The 20,000-nt window shown below is 41.8% G+C and overlaps 1 protein-coding gene across 3 annotated transcripts in view; it reads left to right on the forward strand.

The window, feature by feature from the left end:
• LOC121301842 (band 3 anion transport protein-like) overlaps positions 1-19,483 on the forward strand; it is a 26,821-nt gene extending 7,338 nt beyond the window's left edge. For 2 of the 3 annotated variants that reach the window (XM_041231481.1, XM_041231482.1), the window contains 15 exons: positions 1,837-1,895; positions 3,621-3,801; positions 5,514-5,649; positions 6,528-6,612; positions 7,132-7,174; positions 7,983-8,167; positions 9,002-9,218; positions 9,895-10,107; positions 11,108-11,256; positions 12,458-12,652; positions 14,341-14,532; positions 15,096-15,185; positions 15,269-15,435; positions 17,414-17,655; positions 19,239-19,483. In XM_041231481.1, the coding sequence (XP_041087415.1) occupies positions 1,837-1,895; positions 3,621-3,801; positions 5,514-5,649; positions 6,528-6,612; positions 7,132-7,174; positions 7,983-8,167; positions 9,002-9,218; positions 9,895-10,107; positions 11,108-11,256; positions 12,458-12,652; positions 14,341-14,532; positions 15,096-15,185; positions 15,269-15,435; positions 17,414-17,655; positions 19,239-19,468 (2,384 nt within the window). In that variant the 3' untranslated portion in view covers positions 19,469-19,483. Of the gene's footprint in view, positions 1-1,833; positions 1,896-3,620; positions 3,802-5,513; positions 5,650-6,527; positions 6,613-7,131; positions 7,175-7,982; positions 8,168-9,001; positions 9,219-9,894; positions 10,108-11,107; positions 11,257-12,457; positions 12,653-14,340; positions 14,533-15,095; positions 15,186-15,268; positions 15,436-17,413; positions 17,656-19,238 lie in introns of all 3 variants that reach the window. The other variant, XM_041231480.1, reaches the window with a different exon arrangement.
• The last annotated feature ends 517 nt before the right edge of the window (positions 19,484-20,000 follow it).

Genomic DNA, 20,000 nt, shown 5'->3' on the forward strand with positions numbered 1-20,000 from the left:
CCATCAGGATTGCATGTCTCCTTTACTTTGATTGGTCGGCAGATAAGCGTTTAGCAATATGGTTAAACAAATGGCATGCAATCATTAGCGTTGGAGAAGCCTGCCTATCAGTGGTAAGCTCTGTTTTGGAAATATCGCAAAGCTATTGCCTGAAAACATACGGCTACACAGCCACTGAATGCTCTGTCTATTATTTTCACTTACACTAGCTGCATGGCGGTGCTAGAGGCTCTCAATACAGCATGACCTCAAGTAGCGTTAATAAATGCAGAAAGACTGTGGGTTGGGGATTAATTTACTTGTTTACCACACTCAGACCACCTTGCTTAGTAAATACTGTATCTGCCCCTGGAAAGATAATTGCTTCAAATGCATGCAAAACGCAGGAACACTAGTGCAGTGGTACTCCAAATATTATTCATTTGCAGCCAATGCGCAAGAAAAGAGTTTATGCTGTAACATTCACGGTTATGAATTTAAAATTCGAGCTTTCAAACTGACCAAGTAGTATTTAAGAACTAGGGTTGTATTTAAGGGCTGATCAAGGTTGTTTCAGCTCAGAGCAGCTTAGTAAACAGAAGTCTTCTAACCAGCATTGCTGCATATACCTATCTAGCAATCTGCAGGGCGTGACCAAACCATCTTTAGATAGACTTTCCTACACTCCAAATTATCAAAAGACCAAAGTACATTGTAGGAAAACTGGAGAATTCTAATTCAATTCTAATTATTAACTATTTCCTAGTCAATCCTTATTCGTTCTTATGCATTGTTTGTGTAAGGGTTGAGCTTGTTCATATATAATTACAGAGGTATTTTACAAAACGTTACCGAAGACTATAGGAATTCAACAAGGAATATCAGTGTAGAAATACTAAAAGGAATGCAGGAGCACTGGATGTATTAAGTTTCATTAGTATTTTAAAATTGGTGTGTTACATGGAGAATTTGCTCATTTTGACCAGAAAAAATATAGTAGTATGAAAAATAACATTCTCTGTATTTGAAATGCACTGTGGGAGATATGCAGAAGCAGGCTGTGCTGAGGGACAGTTGCTTAATGTTCTGTAATTGCAATTGGCTCAGAGTTTGTTCCAATGGGTTTGTGCGAATTGTGATTTGGGGACAAGGTGAGTTTTCACAAACAACACAAATAAAGAAACACCACACAGTTACAAAAAATATGTTTTACACTATTCTACATCTCCAAGGTTATCTAATCTAATCAAATCTAATATAACCTAATCTAATTTAATCGAATCAAATCGAATAGGGGTCATTATATACTGTATTTCTGGCACACACATATCTGCCAGCCTGATCAAAACAATTTCTAATAACATCACTGAACTTTTATCAGGGGTTTAAATCTTGGCATTTTTATCTGAGTCAGTCCATCACAGATACTTAAACTGATTAATTAAAGAGTGAGTAGCCTTCCATTTGTAATGTTCCCTTACCTGTTAGTGATGTTTCTTAGTGCTTGAAAAGTAATCTGATTACTTGTTGATATTGCATTATTAAAAAGTAATACATTACTCAAAAAAGTAATCAGACTACAAGTAACTTGTTAGTGGAATCCGTTACCTTAACAAACTTGCTATTAACATCGCAATGAAAATACAGTGGAAATAGTGTTGCAAAAACTTGTGAATGGCGTTATTAAGATCCACCATTAAAATAGTCTAAAAGGTTTTTAAATTGTTCAGGTAGCACTGGTTCCACAAAGACATCTAACTCTCCTATATTCAGAGACTGTGACGCCAGCATGTGTGTGTGTGACTGTAGCTGAAGCAGGAATCCATCCTAATGTGTTCTTTGCTTTTTTGCCAGCAGGTCTCAATCCCGGAGTGAACAGGAAGCTGTTTACAAACCCAGGCAGAGGAAGCCACCAGGTATACAAGCAGCTTGTCAAAAGGGACGCTTTTCTATTTATTAACTGTCACCAACTTGCTCACTAACATTAAAATATGTTACATTTTTGGGTTGACATGACTTGGAACAGCAAGTTCCAGCTGCAGCTGTTTTTCTGAAAACAACTGCAGTTGTTGCGTACGTTCAATCAAACGGGTCATTTTTTTAAAATTATTTTTATTTTCTGTGCTTAAAAAAACCCTTTTAAATTGAAAGAATGAAAGATAACCCTTGGAATGTGGATAGTGTGTTATTGACACTTGTAAGGTCACTGTTATACCAACAAAGGAAGTGGGGGCTTATCAGCTGTTATAGGGGCTAGTGCTTACCACCCAAACAAACCAGCACAAGACAAACTGAGCACATAATGTTTATCACTTGAAACCACTGATAGCATTAAATAACCCCTGTTGGAGGGCGTGATAAAAACGCAACACATTACTTGAAGAACAATGGAAGAAACTAATAAACCGTATCAACTCTTCAAATCTTTTCACAGTAATATCATATTTATACATCAAACTGTTCTACAGTGTATTTCTAAAATATCCACATTGATAATAGCAACATTAAAAATAAGCAATAGGAATATGTGATTAGAAACGTCACCTGTTGACGTCACTTACAATCAAAGCAGAGGTCTTGTTTTAAAATTAAAAATGATTTCAAAACTGCACTTTGAAGATCAATATAATGAAGAGATCTGCATTGTGGAGAAAATGTATGGAACTATTCAGCTAGAATTACTTTAAATTTTTATGGAAATTGTTGGTAGATCCACTTGCCCTGCACTCTGTTCTGAGCTGATGAGCTGTATTAGACCAATAATTAGCCTCACCTGAATTTAATCCCTTTTCACACTTCCTAAATAATGCATGATCAACACACACTTCATCAAGGGAGTGTGAACAAGTGGTTTAAAGGCAACTTAGAACATCACATCTTAACTAATACTGTGTCAATTATAATAAGGGTGAAATGGAACAATATTAAAACCAAACAATTCCGGTCTTTGATTTGTTAACAGTGTAATTAGATAAGAACCTATTTAACCAGATTTGCGCCTGCTCTTTAAAACAGATTAAAAAGGATCTTAAAAACGAAAAACGCAACCAAATTTTATTAAATCCGAAAACCGTAACCCCTGTGTAAAACTTGTAAGAAACTACAGTCAAGCAGACAAAGCTTTTGGGCAGTGCCTTCATCAGTCGGAAAAGATTGTCAACATGACATTTGACCGATTGTCAAATTGTCATTCTAACATTGTTTTTTTTCTGGAAGGAGAAAACACCAAATGCAATTCTAAAAAAAAACAGAGACTTCTTACAAACCCCTACATGAAATGTATGAGTTGTTTATTTCTGGTTTGGTAAGAGCCCATTAGTTTCTTTAAAAAAGCTTACCATGGTATTTTTGCAGTTTTATCATGCTTTTCCCAAGGTTATACTGTACATTTACCATAGCTTAACCTAGTTTACAATGTTTATTAATATGCTTTACCATACCTTGCTATTCTTCACAATCCTTACCTATGCTTTATCGTGCTTTTGATATGCTTTATTATATTTTGCCATGTTTTTACGGTGGGAAACGTTTCTGAGGGATCACAGATTTAAGCACAGCACTCCACTGTTCATGAGCACTCAACTTAGGGCTGATTTTTAAAGACAGTGGTTTGGCTGCATTTTGCTGCTGCTGTGTTCCAGTCGTACGTGGAGCTGAATGAACTGAAGATGGACACGAATCAGGAGCTGTTCTGGCAGGAGACGGCGCGATGGGTCCGATACGAGGAGGACTTCAACCAGGATGTGGAGCGCTGGGACAAGCCGCATGTCTCCTACCTGACCTTCAGCAGCCTGCTGGAACTGCGCAGGACCATGGATAAAGGTGAGTCTCCAGACGTACCCACCTCCAGACCTGCTGCTTCCAATCGAATCCTACCCACCGCTGTCTGGAGAAATCAAAGAACCAGGGTCTGTAACCATGTTCCACAGGTCTGGTCCTGGAAGTCTGGAGCCTGTGGAAGTTGTTTCACCTTTAATGGATCTGCCATAGGGTATACTTGGGCTATTGCCACATCATTAGTTTACCTGCATATCGAATCCTATTTAACCCATTTGGTCAATTTTGCATTAATTTTGTAATGCGAGTGCCGTCTTTAAGCAATGCCAGTCTTCAGTGTCGTGTGTTGTTTAGCATTATGAGATGATAAAAGGTGATATAATTTAAATATAGGTCTCATATTAAACAATCTGTTCAAAGCTGGAAGAAATACCTTAACATGAGTAAAACTGCACAAGGGTTTGGTACACATGGGAAGCAATGAAAAGTGGTGACAGACCAAACATACCCTGTGGTATTAAAACAATGGTGAAACAGTTTCCATAGTGAACCATCCATTTCTGTCCGTCACTTAGGCAACATTTCCACCTTATAGACCCTTGGTCTTCTTATTGAAAGGCTCTCACACTCTTTATATTTTCACACACTGAAGGCAGCTGAGCTTCCAGTGATCAGAATCAGGATCAGCCTCACACCGCTCATGTCAGTGCCTTGGCTTTTGGTGTTTGAGCTGAGTTTCAATATAAAGAAATTATATTTGAATGGAAATGCAAGAGTCTAGCATCATTTGTAACGGTCAAGGATGGACTGAATGACTAAATTAAGGACTCTCGAGGCAGATTTATAGAAAAAGAATAATAGCTCAGCAGTGGAGCAACTGAACCCAGACCTATCAAATGAAATGGAACCATTCAAAAATACCTGAAGCGAGTTACTCTTTCATTTAAACGTATGCATGGAATTTTTGTGGGGGGAAATTGAGTTGAGAATTAAGGCAAAGTTTCAAAAGGCATATTCTGTAATAAACTTTTTGAGCAAACAACAAAGAAAAATAAACACTTTATACAGAACTAGAACCATTCTGGGTTTAATCAGTTAATCAGGAGAGTCATGTAACACTGGAATATATTATAAGTTATATGTATATTTATATCTATTATAGAATATGGCACAAGTGCATTGATTATTCATAGAAATGGGTTAACCCATGAAAAACGGTTTTGAAATGAGGATATATATATAATATATATATATATATCAATATATAAATATATATATATATATATATATATATATATATATATATAGAGAGAGAGAGAGAGAGAGAGAGAGAGAGAGAGAGAGAGAGATAGATAGATAGATAGCTATAGTACACAAATGTAATCAGAAATAAAAAAGAATAAGAAACAAGGAGAACAAAATAAAATCAGATTTTGTGTTGGTGAGTGGTCAGAGGGAGGGAGGGATGGGAGTTGATCACCTCTGCCTCCCTCCCCTTCATTAAAATACAATAGCTGCTTCAATCTCATAGCTTCACTCCACCCTTAAGTGTAAATACATTGACGCTTCTCTTCTCAATCTCTCCAGTGTGTTACTGCAATATTGACAAAGGCTTGTTTTATTGCATTGCTGTTGGATCCTGGCTGTTGTCTGTATGAGGCTCTGGCTGGTCCTGGGTGTGTAGAGAGTGCTCTCCAGTGCCCCCCGGTCCCAGCCAGCAGTGTGGAGTGTTAACCCTGCTCTCCTCATGCCTCCAGGGGCCATTTTCTTGGACCTGCAGGAGCAGAGTCTGGCAGGCATCACCAGCAAGGTGGTGGACAGCATGGTGAAGGACGGCCAGGTCAGAGAGCAGGACCGGGCCCAGCTGCTCCGGGCTCTGCTCCTCAAATACAGGTCATTGTTGCATGCTTTTATTTTCTTGGTCAGTTTAGTGCTCAGATGAGGGCCAATGGCATAGCCTGCAGTCAGACTCCCTGCTGGTGTATACTGCTTTGACATCAGAGGCCATATTCACAAAAAATGTTACCTGCAAGTTATTTGTTTTTATATATTAAATACAGTTTATCATCCAGAATATTAAAATGATCAATCAGAATTCTGGCACTATTAGAAAGTCAGATGTACTTAAGTTTTCCTGTAAAATCAAGTTTGTTAATCTTCACTCTGTTCTAGGCTGCTATCCAGAAAACCAGTTTAAGAATACGAATATTAAACTTTATTTTATGCATAAAAAAGACACTGAATATGTATTTGATGTTATTTTCCTCCCAGGTTCATAATAATATTTATATTATCCAGGTCTGACCTTTACCATAATTAAAGTTACGTCTATTTTAAAGGGTAGATTTAATGAATTAACAATTTGTAAATGTTTCTCATGCCTCATTGAATGCTGTTGATGTTTTATTATTTTTAAATTCGTTTTTTATGTGACTCACTGATGTATGCCTGGTAAACACTTACTTGTTTTCGATTGTGCAAAATATTTGTTGTGTTTACTGCTGCCTGTTCCGTGGCCATCTTGCTAGGACACCCTTGTAAAAGAGGCTTCGGTCTCAATGGGTTAACTTCTTGGTTAAAGAATTAATAAATAAAATCAATTGTGAATAATATATCTCATTGTAAAACCATAGTATGTTTTTATAAGGCCATAAATGCAGTTTTCATGCAGTTCCTCTGTGGAGAGACTGTTTGCTTGTCTGAAAGGGTTACCCTGTCCTCCCAGCTGATATTCCCGTAGCTCTTGTCTCACCTTGTCTCTTCCCTCACAGCCACCCCAAGCAGCCAGCCTCCTCCTCAGAGCCTCTCCTGCAGGATGAGCACATTGAGATGGAGACCTTCTCCGTCACCCAGGAGGTGAGTCTGGCCTGCACCACTGGGCATGCAAGTCCTATATATGAAATATAGATACGGTATACACAATATGTCTTATATAAAGTCAAAGTGGCACCTTTCAGTCCTATATACAGTAGTGTGCAAATGTAATTAGAACACCTCAAGATTTGTCATTTATATCCTTTATAAACCTCTGGGTGTGAGAGTTTCAATTTTTGGTCAGTAAGCTGTAATATAGAAACAACAGGCACTTGTGTGAAAATGTTAGACGCCTTTGTGCTTTAGTAGGCATTTTAAACAATTTCTAAAAAGTCATTTTACCATTTGTGGCTATGTGTTCCTAGTTAGGTGGTTAAATGGTGGGCAAACAGAAGCGGGTTTGCTTGCTGATGACATATGCAGAAGAAGAAGAAGAAGAAGAAGAAGAAGAAGAAGAAGAAGAAGAAGAAGAATTCTAACAATAACAATAGGCTCCCCAGCCAATAATAATAATAAATCTCTAATACAGTCCTAGCTTTAATCTCTTGCTTTTTCTTTCAGAGGGATTCTGCAGGGAATACAGAGGCCACCGTTGTGCTTGTAGGTAAGTGTCTCTAACCCAAACTAGAATGTTCGTTCTCTTGAAAAGGTTGACAGCAACACACGTCTGTCAGCAACACAAAGCACTTGCACAGGACCTATTGCCACCTATTGTAACAAAAATATGAAAAAAAAATGCATTTGATTGTGCTGTGATTGAGATGAGGTAGTTGCTGAGGCTGTGTGGAGGAAAGAGATGTTTAACTGCACACAGACCTCAAAGCTGGCATTAGTTGGAGTTTTGCTCACTTTTTGAAAGTCTGTGTGAAGGTGCTTTCACCTGAGTTCAGGCGCTGCTCTTCAGTTCCAGGTGTTTGGAATGTTGGCATGATCAGACTACAGAAGTAAGAGCCAGTGCCATCTAATAGGACTCATAGTCAAAGCACATTAACACAGGCTGATCAGAATCGAAGACAGGAAACAACATCTTGTGTAATGTGACCTGCGCTCAGCCTTTAACACTCTGTGCTGTAGAATGAGCACACTATCCTGAGATACATTAATAGAGCCTCATCTCTCAAACAGCTTTCACAAATCATTACCAAAAGCAATCTCCTTTTACCCTGCCCTTAAATTTTAAACAGTAATATACAGTACTGTCTGTCCCGGCGGGCAGGATTCTCCAGACAAGCTCATAGCAGTTCAAAGCCAAAAATTATATTAACTCAGTGCTGGAACAATAGAACCCAGAACCACTCAAACCCCGTTAGTTTTGGTGTTTTTTCCCTTGACAAAGACATGAGGCTTGTCCCGGCATGGAGGGCAGAGCTGGTGTCTTGCTGTGCAACCTGACGTGGTGCTCTCTCTTTCAGGCGAGGTGCAGTTCTTGGAGAAGCCCACTATGGCGTTTGTGCGTCTGAAGGATCCGGTGGCGCTGGAGTCGGTGCTGGAGGTGGAGCTCCCTGTGCGTTTCCTCTTCGTGCTGCTCGGGCCCAGCCTGCCTCGCATGGAGTACCACGAGATGGGACGAGCCATCTCCACTCTCATGGCAGACCGGGTAGGAGCTTCCATTCCCATCACCATGAAGCAGCGATCACCAGGCTGTTTCACTGGTATTGTTTTGTGTTTAAAGTTTGGGGCCTCCTTATTGGCTATAGTTTATACCCTCAGGAATCCGTTAACTTCCAAAGGTTTGAACACGTGTGGGAGAATGATTATGTTCATGTCAACTCCCCAAGACCTGGAACTGTTTCCATTCATCTGGTTTTAAGGATTGTATTATGGAATTGCTTAGAACCTCCTGCCAATTCTTCTCCTTCAGTCTACATGAAAAAAATAAATATGACTTATTTACTTTGTTCTTTGATCTCTGCATGCTGCTGATTAAGTTTGAACCATGCATGTTTTTACTGCGTTGTTTGTACATTGTAATTGTCTGTTTATTGTTTTCCAGGACCCCCTTGTAAATGAGACCCTGGTCTCAATGAGTTAAATCAATAAATAAATACAAATACTGGAGGGGTGTCATGTGTATATTGCAATAGGATGCTATAGAGGGTGTCTTGGTAGTAACTCCAGCCAAGTTAGAATAAAGGACGGCGGTCCTCTACAAGAGCAAACTTAATAGGAAATCCAGGGTATTGCCACAGCTATCACAGCTGTATCAGCGCCACACATTCCAGACTGCACTCTAACATCACATACAAAACAATATTTTAATATCTGTGGATGATTAGGCAGTCAAAATGTGGAAAACATCTTCATGACATTCAGCATAATTGCTGTAGATCTATATGGCTGGTTACTTTCTAACTTGGCTGGTTTTCTGCACGTGGAAGGATATTTTTGGACAGACTGGATTTGACGTGGCTGGTCTCCTCACCTCCTCTAGGAGTTTAACGCGGCAGCGTACCAGGCAGAGAGCCGCAGTGCACTGGTGACAGCAATCAAGGAGTTCCTGGACTGCAGCATCGTCATCCCTCCCTGCGAGATCCAGAACGAAGGCCTGCTGCGCTCTATGGTGCAGTTCCAGAGGCAGCTCCTCAAGAGCCGCTCCAGACCCCTGGAGAGCCAGGGAGAGAAGCAGCCGTTGAAGAGACCAGGGAAAGGTACAACGAACCACCCCCCCAGGAGCCTGAACACAAGTCCGTCCCTTACCCACTGCAGCACTGGGAGAATTGGACCCCCTTCTGCACTGTGCAGTAATGATAAGTCATGCTAGTTAATTAACTCAACTGAACACAGCAGACCAGTTAACAATTAATCCAGGCAGATATCTAAAACACTGAAACTTTTCATATAGATACAGTAGAGTTGTTTAACTTGGCTATAGCATGATTTTTAGAGCATTTAACAGCACCAAGGGATAAACCAGGAATATATCAACCCCCTTGGTTGATGCAGTCCAGGGAGGTCCCTGTTATTGTAAAATGTTCTATTTAGAAATGCCAAAACATTTAAACAGAAAAAAAAAACCTTCATCGAGAACATTTTGGACAATGATTCATCTGACCTAAATTATTAAAACGTCTTTTTGAATCAGTAAAAAGAAAAATGGAGTGTGCACGCATCATACATTGATAATGACAAACTTTAGTTTTTTACATCACCCAAACAGTGATTTTCCGTCTGTTTTATTTAGCGGGATGTACAATGACTGTTGCAGGTCTGCAGGTTTTAATGTCAATTTGTGGGTGACCTGGGTTTTCTGCAATTGTGATTCAAATGTCAAATGTTCATCTATGTGCAAGAATTCTTTGTTGACTGTCCACTTTGTTTTCTCAGTCCTGCCCTCCAAGCAGCAGGAAGCCAGGAACGTGGACGACCCTCTCAGGCGGACAGGGAGACCCTTCGGGGGGCTGGTGAAGGACATCAAGCGGCGCTACCCTCACTACGTCAGTGACATCACTGACGCGCTCAACCCCCAGGTCCTCGCCGCCGTCATTTTCATCTACTTCGCCGCCCTTTCGCCTGCCGTCACGTTCGGAGGGCTGCTGGGTGCTGAAGGGGAGGGGGGGGTGGGGTGGGGGGGTGGGGGGGGCAGAAAGACCCCCCGGCAGAAAGCAGAATGAAGTAGAGAAAGCAGGAGAGAGGGGAGAGAGAGAGCCAGAGAGAGAGAGCCAGAGAATAGGTGGGGCTGGCAGAATTTAAAGTCATGCTGTCACATTATTTGAAAGGAATGAGGAGGTCTCCAGACAATACAGAATAAAAGACACTCCAAACACAATGCATTCACTTATATTGCAAGACTTTGCCCCTTATTATTTCAGTGACAGAAGGTGTTGAGATAAAGTGTGAATGCTATCTTGCAATGGCCAAGGCATCTGCCTTTCAAAAAAGTGTTTGACTACATGGATCCAGTCCAAGTCTTTGATCCAGCCATGCAGGTAATCATGTAGGTAATCATGTCAATATGCCTGCTAAACTTGGAGTGGACCTGGACTTACCCCTGCAGTCTATCACAGCCAAAGATCCATTGGAACAATCGTTACCATTGTGGTTGCCTTGGGCAGGAATAGTCAGCATTGGGTTTACAGTCCAGGTCTTGTTCTAGCCATGTTTATAATTAAATTAAACTTCCTGCCTTAACAATGTAACTAAACCAATGAATGAGTCCAGATTGCCCCAGGATATCATGTACCTTAAAGTCAGATCAGATTTCTCACAAGTCCATTGTGCAGTTTGGTGTTTTTTGGGTACCAGGCTTTGTTGTCACTTGGACCCCAGTGAAACCTGCCATTACACTGAATTCTTCATACACTTGGCCCTTAAGTCAGACATCAAAGCCAATATCATAGATTAGTCTGATCACTGAACTGATTTAGGTCCCTGCCACCAGTAACTATCTGCATCACAATGAATTCTCTTCCTGCGTTACACTTTAAAACTAGTTTGTAAAAATAGAACAATTAAAAAACACCTGTAGCTCTGCATCCCAGAGTGATCCAGCCGCAGTGTTGCACAGCTTACCCAGACTGTGTGTCTGTTTCTGCCGCAGGCGAGAAGACGAAGAACTGGATGGGGGTGTCAGAGCTGCTGGTGTCCACGGCTGTTCAGGGGGTCCTGTTCTCTCTGTTGGGGGCCCAGCCCCTCCTTGTCATCGGGTTTTCAGGACCGCTCCTGGTCTTTGAGGAAGCCTTTTACACGGTAAGCTGCATGTTTCTCCTCACACCTTAGATATACCCCAGTGCTTCCCAATTTTAGTGGGGTTAAAGGAGTGCTTACCATGGGATTTTTACATTTCCGTACCTCCCATTAAGCAACACTAACTGCCAGCACCCTTATCTTGTGTATTTTATACTTTAAATTACAAATGTCTTAAATACAACCTGTGCTTGAAATGGAATATTAAAGTGGGGGTACACAGAGAAATGGGGAGGGGGGGGTGTGATGGGGATATGCCAGTTATGTATCTCTATATGCACGTTAGAGCATATTTCTGACTATAAGAAGTGCCGGTGTCACAGGAGATCAGTAGACCGTGAAAAAAGTAGATGTCACTTATACTGCGCATGTGCGAATTACTGAATTTAAAGGGAGGAATCATTGGAAATTCAATAATTAAATAATAATTATAGATAATAATATAAATACAGTATTATTGTATGAAGTAACTGCCATTTTAAAAAGTGTTATTATTAAAACAATGTAATAATATTTTTTTCACGTAAAATGTAGCTTTTAATAAAGATTCGGACAGTATTTTTTATGTTTAAAACAGTTTGCTATATTTTACAATTTTATGGTAAACAAATTTAAAACAAAGACGCTGATCAGCCACAGACGTTATAAAGGGCTTGAACCCTCCCTTTAATTTCAGAAATTCACCTATGTGTAGTAAATATTGACTTTTTTCATGGTCTACTGATTTCCTGTGGCGTGAGTACACACGTCTTTAGACTACAGAATAAGCAGAACTGCATTTCAAGCACTCATTCCAACACTACAGATGAAGTTGCTGCTGCTTCCTGGTTATGCATCACTTCCTGTGCTGTTGTTGAAACAGGTGCCAGGATACAGCAGTTTATCCAGAGCATTGAATTTCATAAATCTACAGATCTTGGATTAGTGAAGCTGTTTAAAATCACAGCATGCATAATCTCTTGTAGCGAGCGATTCCCTATCAATTTTCTTCTAGATTAAACTGATTTAGGTCCCAACTTCAGCACTGGTTATATCAAACCAGACATACTCATGTATCTAATGGAAGAAAATGGGTAGTATTTATGAAATCGTTTTGTTAGCTACAATTACTTTCAACATTTTGGGAAAATGCACACTTGTCTAGCGTGTACATGTTTAAAGTGTAAGCTATTAACCCCTGCATTTCTCTGCTCCCTCCCTGCAGTTCTGTGAAGACCAAGGCTTCGAGTACATAGTGGGGCGAGTGTGGATTGGGTTCTGGCTCATCCTCATTGTCGTTGTGATTGTGGCGTTCGAGGGCAGCTTCCTGGTGCGCTTCATCTCACGCTTCACCCAGGAGATCTTCTCCTTCCTCATCTCCCTCATCTTCATCTACGAGACCTTCTTCAAGCTCTTCAAGGTTCGTGCTGCTGGGTGACTCTGCGACTGCTACAATCCTGACCAGTGGCTCTGTTGCTCCAAGTTATTATCATTTAAAATCTGCTTTGATCTGGTCTAGAGAATCTTAAGTGCCAGTGTTCCATAAAACCATGCCCCCCTGTGTTAACACGCCTCCCAGTATGAATTCCACATGTGTTTCTACTTTTGTGGTTGTGAAAGCTTCTCCCATAAAAGGGTGTCTCCCCTGTGCAACATCTTAGTGTATGATTCAGGGTCATTCAGGACAGAACAGGTAAGACAATTCATTATCATGGTCTGTCCTTTTATACATTTATAAATAGTGTGGTCCCTTGAAATGAAAGAAAATTGCCATTCCGTTAGTGAGGGGAGGCGTGGTTTCATATCTTTGGCTATCGGAACGTGCCTGTGGGAGGTGTGGTTCTATGGAACCAGCACTAAACAGCCTTCCCCATTCTATTCAAATAATGTCACAGTGTGACCTTTGACCCCTGCTGGCCCCGCCTGCTCTACATTTTTATCACAGGTGAGAGGTTCCATTGTCACGTGATTAGAATGGAATAAAGAAGGCTATTCAGGATTCTTTAGATGTCCTCAAAGCAGCTTAAAGTCAGATGAAAGATTTTTAAAAATGATTTAGAAAAATAGAACCCAAAATCACATAGAATGCTTCCAAATACAAAAACCTTGTGTGGTTCTTACCGAGACTGCAATGCTCCTAGTTCAGGCCCTGGTACTGTCCCGCCTTGACTACTGCAACTCCATCCTGGCTGGCCTCCCTGCCTCTGCTATCCATCCGCTCCAGCTCATCCAAAACTCTGCTGCCTGCCTTGTCTTTTCCCTTCTTCGTTTCTCCCATGCTACACCGCTGCTCCTCTCTCTGCACTGGCTCCCTGTCACCTCTCAAATCCAATTCAAAACTCTCATACTCACCTATTGCTGTCTTGATCTTTTGAACGACCCACCTGTGGATATCAGGACTGTTCAGTCCCTGACCACCTTCTGGCTCTTCTTCAAGACACACCTGTTTAGGCAGCATCTGTAAACCTCAACCCTCTTGACTATACTGCACTATATGGCACCCAATTGTGCCAGCATTTGCATCTGCTTGTACTGCACTGAACTGCTCCATACTTTGCCATGCTCTACAACTGCTCTTAATTATTCACTGTATCTTGTACTTGACTTTACTCTTATAGGTATCCGTATTCACGTTTTTTGTAATAGCTCTTATTTGAAATCATTCTCATCCATTCATCATACTTGCTATGTGCTCTGATTGGACTTTACTCATATAAGCACATATTTTTACTATAAGTTAACTACTTTTAGTCGAACTCGCTCTTAAATGTAATTATTTACTGTATTTTTTTATTTTGCTTTTATTTCATCTATCTGCTACTGAATATTGTACTTTATAACTTATCTGTAATGTGATATTTTATAATGTGATACTTTGTAACAACTGTAAGTCGACCTGGATAAGGGCATCTGCTATTAAATAAATAAATAAATAAATAAATAAATAATAAGTTTTGATTGAATTGTTTTCATGGATGAATACAACTTTTTAACATACAGATAGTAATGGTCAGAAACTTTCTTCCACACATCTGGTAATGTTTTGTCTAGATGAAAAGGCATTGATGAGTGAAATCAAATGAACCCTCTCTGAACTTCTCCTCACAGATTTTCCAGCGACACCCCTTGCTTAAGATTTATAACCCCCCGAACTCCACTGCAGGCAATAGCACAGCTGAAAGCACCCCGAATGTCGCCTACCCCAACACTGCCCTGCTGTCCCTGGTTCTCATGATTGGAACTTTCTTCATCGCCTTCTTCCTCAGGAAATTCAAGAACAGCATGTTCCTGCCGGGGACTGTGAGTATTCCAGGATCCACCCCTGTTTGAAAAAACTCAATGGAGAACCAAGGAAGGCTTTTAAATGAATGGCCTTACCTCTTTCTAGCTTTAAGGAATAATATACTACTGTACATAATAGGACTGCAATGCAAATGCAAAAACAACACTGTAGATAAATGTGCTGTACATGGTTAGCTACCAGGAAGCAACAGCAGCTTTTCAGCTTCAGCGTTACTTGGTGCATATTCCAGATGGAAGCTTAAATAAGCAAAGAACCAAAAAGATTTGCAAAATAAATGGGGACTAGTGGTAATACAAGAGGTCTTGCAGATAAGTAAATGGATTTTAAAACCATGGTTAGCACTCAGAGAGGAGCCTTTATAATGTCTTCCTTGTCGTGAAAATGTTTGTCAATGGATTTTACTTGTATTGTATTGGTATATATCTTACGATTTATAGCTATTGATGAACTGTAGTGCAAACTACATTTTTCAGTTAAAAAGGACCATTATGATAACATAAGTTTCCATAACTGACTAATTCCCCAATGAAACCCCTTTGTAACTATATTCTTCTCCCAGATCCGTCGTATTATTGGGGATTTTGGAGTCCCTATCTCCATCTTCATCATGGTTCTCATAGACTTCTTCATCAGTGATACCTACACCCAGGTTAGTGTTGACACAGTCGTTCTTCTGAACCCCTGATAATGATCCTACACATTGCTAATATGCTAACTGTGCTCACCTTCCAGAAACTGAGCGTGCCCTCCGGTCTCTCGGTATCTCTCAAGGATCAGAGAGACTGGTTCATCAACCCCATGGGGCTGAAGAATGATTTCCCCATCTGGATGATGTTTGCTTCTGTCGTCCCGGCACTGCTGGTCTTCATCCTCATCTTCCTCGAGTCTCAGATCACAACGTGAGTACACCTCTGCCAGCCACAAGCACGGAGCATTCCTATCACACCTCTGCCAGCCACGAGCAAGGAGCATTCCTATCACACCACCGCCAGCCACGAGCATGGAGCATTCCTATCACACCTCCTCCAGCCACGAGCATGGAGCATTCCTATCACACCACTGCCAGCTAAGAGCACGGAGCATTCCTATCACACCTTCACCAGCCATGAGCACGGAGCATTCCTATCACACGGACGCCAGCCACGAGCACGGAGCATTCCTATCACACCTCCACCAGCCACGAGCATGGAGCATTCCTATCACACCTCCGCCAGCCAAGAGCATGGAGCATTCCTATCACACCTCCACCAGCCACGAGCATGGAGCATTCCTATCACACCTCCACCAGCCATGAGGCTGGATCATTCCTATCACACCTCCACCAGCCACGAGCACGAAGCATTCCTATCACATGGACGCCAGCCACAAGCACAGAGCACTCCTATCACACCTCTGCCAGCCACGAGCACAGAGCATTCCTATCACACCTCCTCCAGCCACGAGCATGGAGCATTCCTATCACACCTCCGCCAGCCACGAGCACAGAGCATTCCTATCACACCTCCGCCAGCCACGAGCATGGAGCATTCCTATCACACCTCCGCCAGCTACGAGCATGGAGCATTCCTATCACACCTCCGCCAGCCACGAGCATGGAGCATTCCTATCACACCACCGCCAGCTACGAGCACGGAGCATTCCCATCACACCTCCGCCAGTTACAAGCATGGAGCAATCCTATCACACCTCCGCTAGCCACGAGTATGGAGCATTCCTATCACACCTCCGCCAGCCACGAGCACGGAGCATTCCTATCACACGGATGCCAGCCACGAGCACGAAGCATTCCTATCACACCTCCGCCAGCCACGAGCACGGAGCATTCCTATCACACCTCTGCCAGCCACAAGTACGGAGCATTCCTATCACACCTCTGCCAGCCACGAGCACGGAACATTCCTATCACACCTCCTCCAGCCACGAGCACAAAGCATTCCTATCACACCTCCGCCAGCCACAAGCACAGAGCATTCCTATCACACCTCCGCCAGCCACGAGCATGGAGCATTCCTATTACATGGATGCCAGCCACGAGCACGGAGCAGTTCTATCACACAGACGCCACTGCCTGTTGAGCTAGGTAACCTTTTTCGCTGAAAGAGCCTGGAACAGGACGGTTCGAGCGGTGACTTACCCAGACCAGGAAATTGATAGAGAGAGACACTGGCAGCTGCTTGCAGGGTTGAAAGCGCAGGGGCATTCATTTATTATACAAAATTCAATCAGAAGGATGTACAAAATCCACAGCTCACAAAGCCAAAAATAAAAAGATTAAACAAAAACAAATCTCGCACACAAATAATTTTCCAAAAACAAGTACCGTGCTGGTCCTCCCAGCATGAGTAGCAATTTTTCTTACTTTTAAATTTTCTTTCCCGGCTCTGTCTCATTCTTTAATTAACCCCATCCCTGTCAACCACAAAACAAAACCTAGTTCCACTTTGGACCCCTAACTAAAATTTGTCGTTGCTGGCAGTCCTGTAGGTGGCGCTGCTGCAAGTCAGGCTGAAATCAGGAGCTGCTCTTCAGTTCCAGTTACCTGCATAGATATATAAAACATCAGCCAATGTGTCTCTATAGACGTAAGAGCCAGCGCCATCTAGTGACCTGCTGCTTTAGATTGAATTTCCTTTTGTCGTTGTTGGCAGTCCTCTAGATGGCGCTGGTGCTTACTGTTATAAAAATAACATTTGAAGGTGTGTAACTGCAAAAAGGACCATTGAGAGTGATGGGAAACATAATAAAGGAACAGGGGGGAAAAAATAAGGGAATGTAACAGAAGATATAATTACTCTTTGAGTAGAATACCTCAGGGTTTCGGGAGAGTATTTGTCATTGTTTTGTCATTTTGTTTCTGCTCCCCTGTCGCTTGCACAGGCTTATCATAAGCAAGCCGGAGAGGAAGATGGCAAAGGGCTCTGGGTTCCACCTGGACCTGCTGCTGGTGGTGGGAATGGGAGGTGTGGGCGCCCTCTTCGGGCTGCCCTGGCTCAGTGCGGCCACGGTGCGCTCCGTCACCCACGCCAACGCGCTGACCGTCATGAGCAAGGGAGCCAAACCGGTGATCGAGAAGGTGCTGGAGCAGAGGATCAGCGGGATGCTCGTCGCCATCCTAGTGGGTAAGGAAGGCACCAGAACCACTGCCAGCCCCTGACCCTAACCCTCTCTCATCTCATAAAATATATACTGAGCATCAAAAGAAACTTATCACTTATATTTGGTAAAATTCACTAGATGTGATCGAAAAATGACAAACTTTGTTTTAGAGCAGGTGCAGTGACTTTTTATTGCGCTGATTAACAATTGACATCACGAAGATGCTGCAAAATGATCTGCCGATCTTGGGCAGGTGTTGTGACTCTTTGTCTCCCAGTTCGTGGCCTGTCATTGACAGAGTGTGTCTGGTTATACCGTCTCGCCAGGTTTGAAATTGCTGGCTGTGAGCACCCAGGACGATGAGCCACAATACGCTGTCCTAGTTCAGCCTCCAAGATATTGTTTTTTTTTTCTGTGATATTCTTTATTGCTTTTATTCAAGCTTGCAATTCAACAACTGAAATCACTCCATATCCAGTGTCCAATCAACTGTCTCACTAATCAATTGATTAAGTGCTTATGCTTCAGTCATAGTCACTCAAGCGTGTCATGGTCAAGGATGAATGATCGAGTTATTAAAAAGAAACCAAAAATTGATTTTGTCACTGTCCATCATTTATATACTTACTTTTTCCCCCCTAATTTTTTTTTTTTTTTTTTTTAAAAATAGTGATAAATTTATTTTGATGCTCGGTATATATACAATATTCTCACTTCCTAAAGCATTCCACTTGATTTACTGTGTGTGGAAGTGTCCGGTCATTGTATACTATACAGTCTATGCATTATAAGGCTAAATGTTTTTCAAAGTGTTGGCTTGGCAATGTCTCATACCCCATAGTGTTCACATAAACAGTTTTCTCATATTAAAAATTAAACACTGTGGCCAAGGGGATACAACCATTTTGTTCTAACCTCATGTTAGCTTTATTAACTTGTATCCCTGATCTTCTGTGTATTGGGGTGAGAATTGATTTTTTTGTTTTTAACATGAATTCAATATGTTCAGTATGGTTGCTAAGGAATAATAAAAAAGTAACATATCTAATATAATGTTGCTGACACTAGAATTGCCAAATTTGCACCCCTGGTCAGAGTGTGTGCCAGCGTGTGTGCGTGTGTCAGCGTGTGTGCCAGCGTGTGTGTGTGTCAGTGTGTGTGCCAGTGTGTGGTGCGTGTGTACCAGTGTGTGTGTCAGCGTGTGGTGTGTGTCAGCGTGTGGTGTGTGTGTGTCAGTGTGTGTGTCAGAGTGTGATGTGTGTGTCAGCGTGTGGTGTGTGTCAGTGTGTGGTGTATGTGTGCCAGTGTGCCAGTGTGTGGTGTATGTGTGCCAGTGTGTGTGTCAATGTGTGTGCCAGTGTGTGTTCCAGCGTGTGTGAGTATGTGTGTGTGCCAGTGTGTGTGCCTGTGTGCCAGTGTGCCAGTGTGTGTGAGTATGTAAGTGTGCCAGTGTGTGTGCCCGTGTGCCAGTGTACCAGTGTGCCAGTGTGTGTGAGTATGTGTGTGCCAGTGTGCCAGTGTGCCAGTGTGTGTGAGTATGTGTGTGTGCCAGTGTGCCAGTGTGCCAGTGTGTGGTGCAGTTCTCATCCAGCTCCTTTTCCTGCAGGTCTCTCTATCCTGATGGAGCCCATTCTGAAGCTCATCCCCCTGGCTGTGCTCTTTGGGATATTCCTCTACATGGGGGTCACCTCCCTGAACGGCATCCAGCTGTTCGACCGAATGCTCCTCCTGCTGGTCCCCCCAAAGTACCACCCTGATGAGGCCTACATCCACCGGGTAGGAGCCCCTACACCCCTCCTGTCTGTGTGCATTGTTACAGCGTGCCACTGTCAATGAGCCTTACCTCTTGCCATTGTACCATATCTGCAATATATTATTTATTAAGTTATTATGTTTCAACTTCCATTAATTGCAGCTTTCTCCTTAGTTAGTAGCTGTTTCACAAGCTCTCTTTTTTTTCTCGGGTTCTTGTTGGCTTTTTAAAATAAACCACAGTTCTCTCAGTAGAATTCAAGTAATTGAAAGTGTACCAATTTATTACAAATTCAGACAATCAGGTATTGAGATATTATTGTAAAGCACATGCAAGGCACTAGACTTACAGCTACTTATAGTAAAGATAAATAATTACATATTTCTAAAACCAGTTTCATACACTAATACACACATAATAATAATAATAATAATAATAATAATAATAATAAATAATAATAATAATAATAATAATAATAATAATAATAATAATAATCCTATGTATATTGTATATGTATATCCCCTTGTGTATTGAATGGTTTGGTCCAGAATCACTTCACTTCACTGAGGTTTTGAAACAGAAGTGCATCCGTTTGCAAAAAAAATCTAATTGTAA

Source organism: Polyodon spathula, chromosome 28 (assembly GCF_017654505.1).
Source record: "Polyodon spathula isolate WHYD16114869_AA chromosome 28, ASM1765450v1, whole genome shotgun sequence".
Taxonomy (NCBI): Eukaryota; Metazoa; Chordata; class Actinopteri; order Acipenseriformes; family Polyodontidae; genus Polyodon; species Polyodon spathula.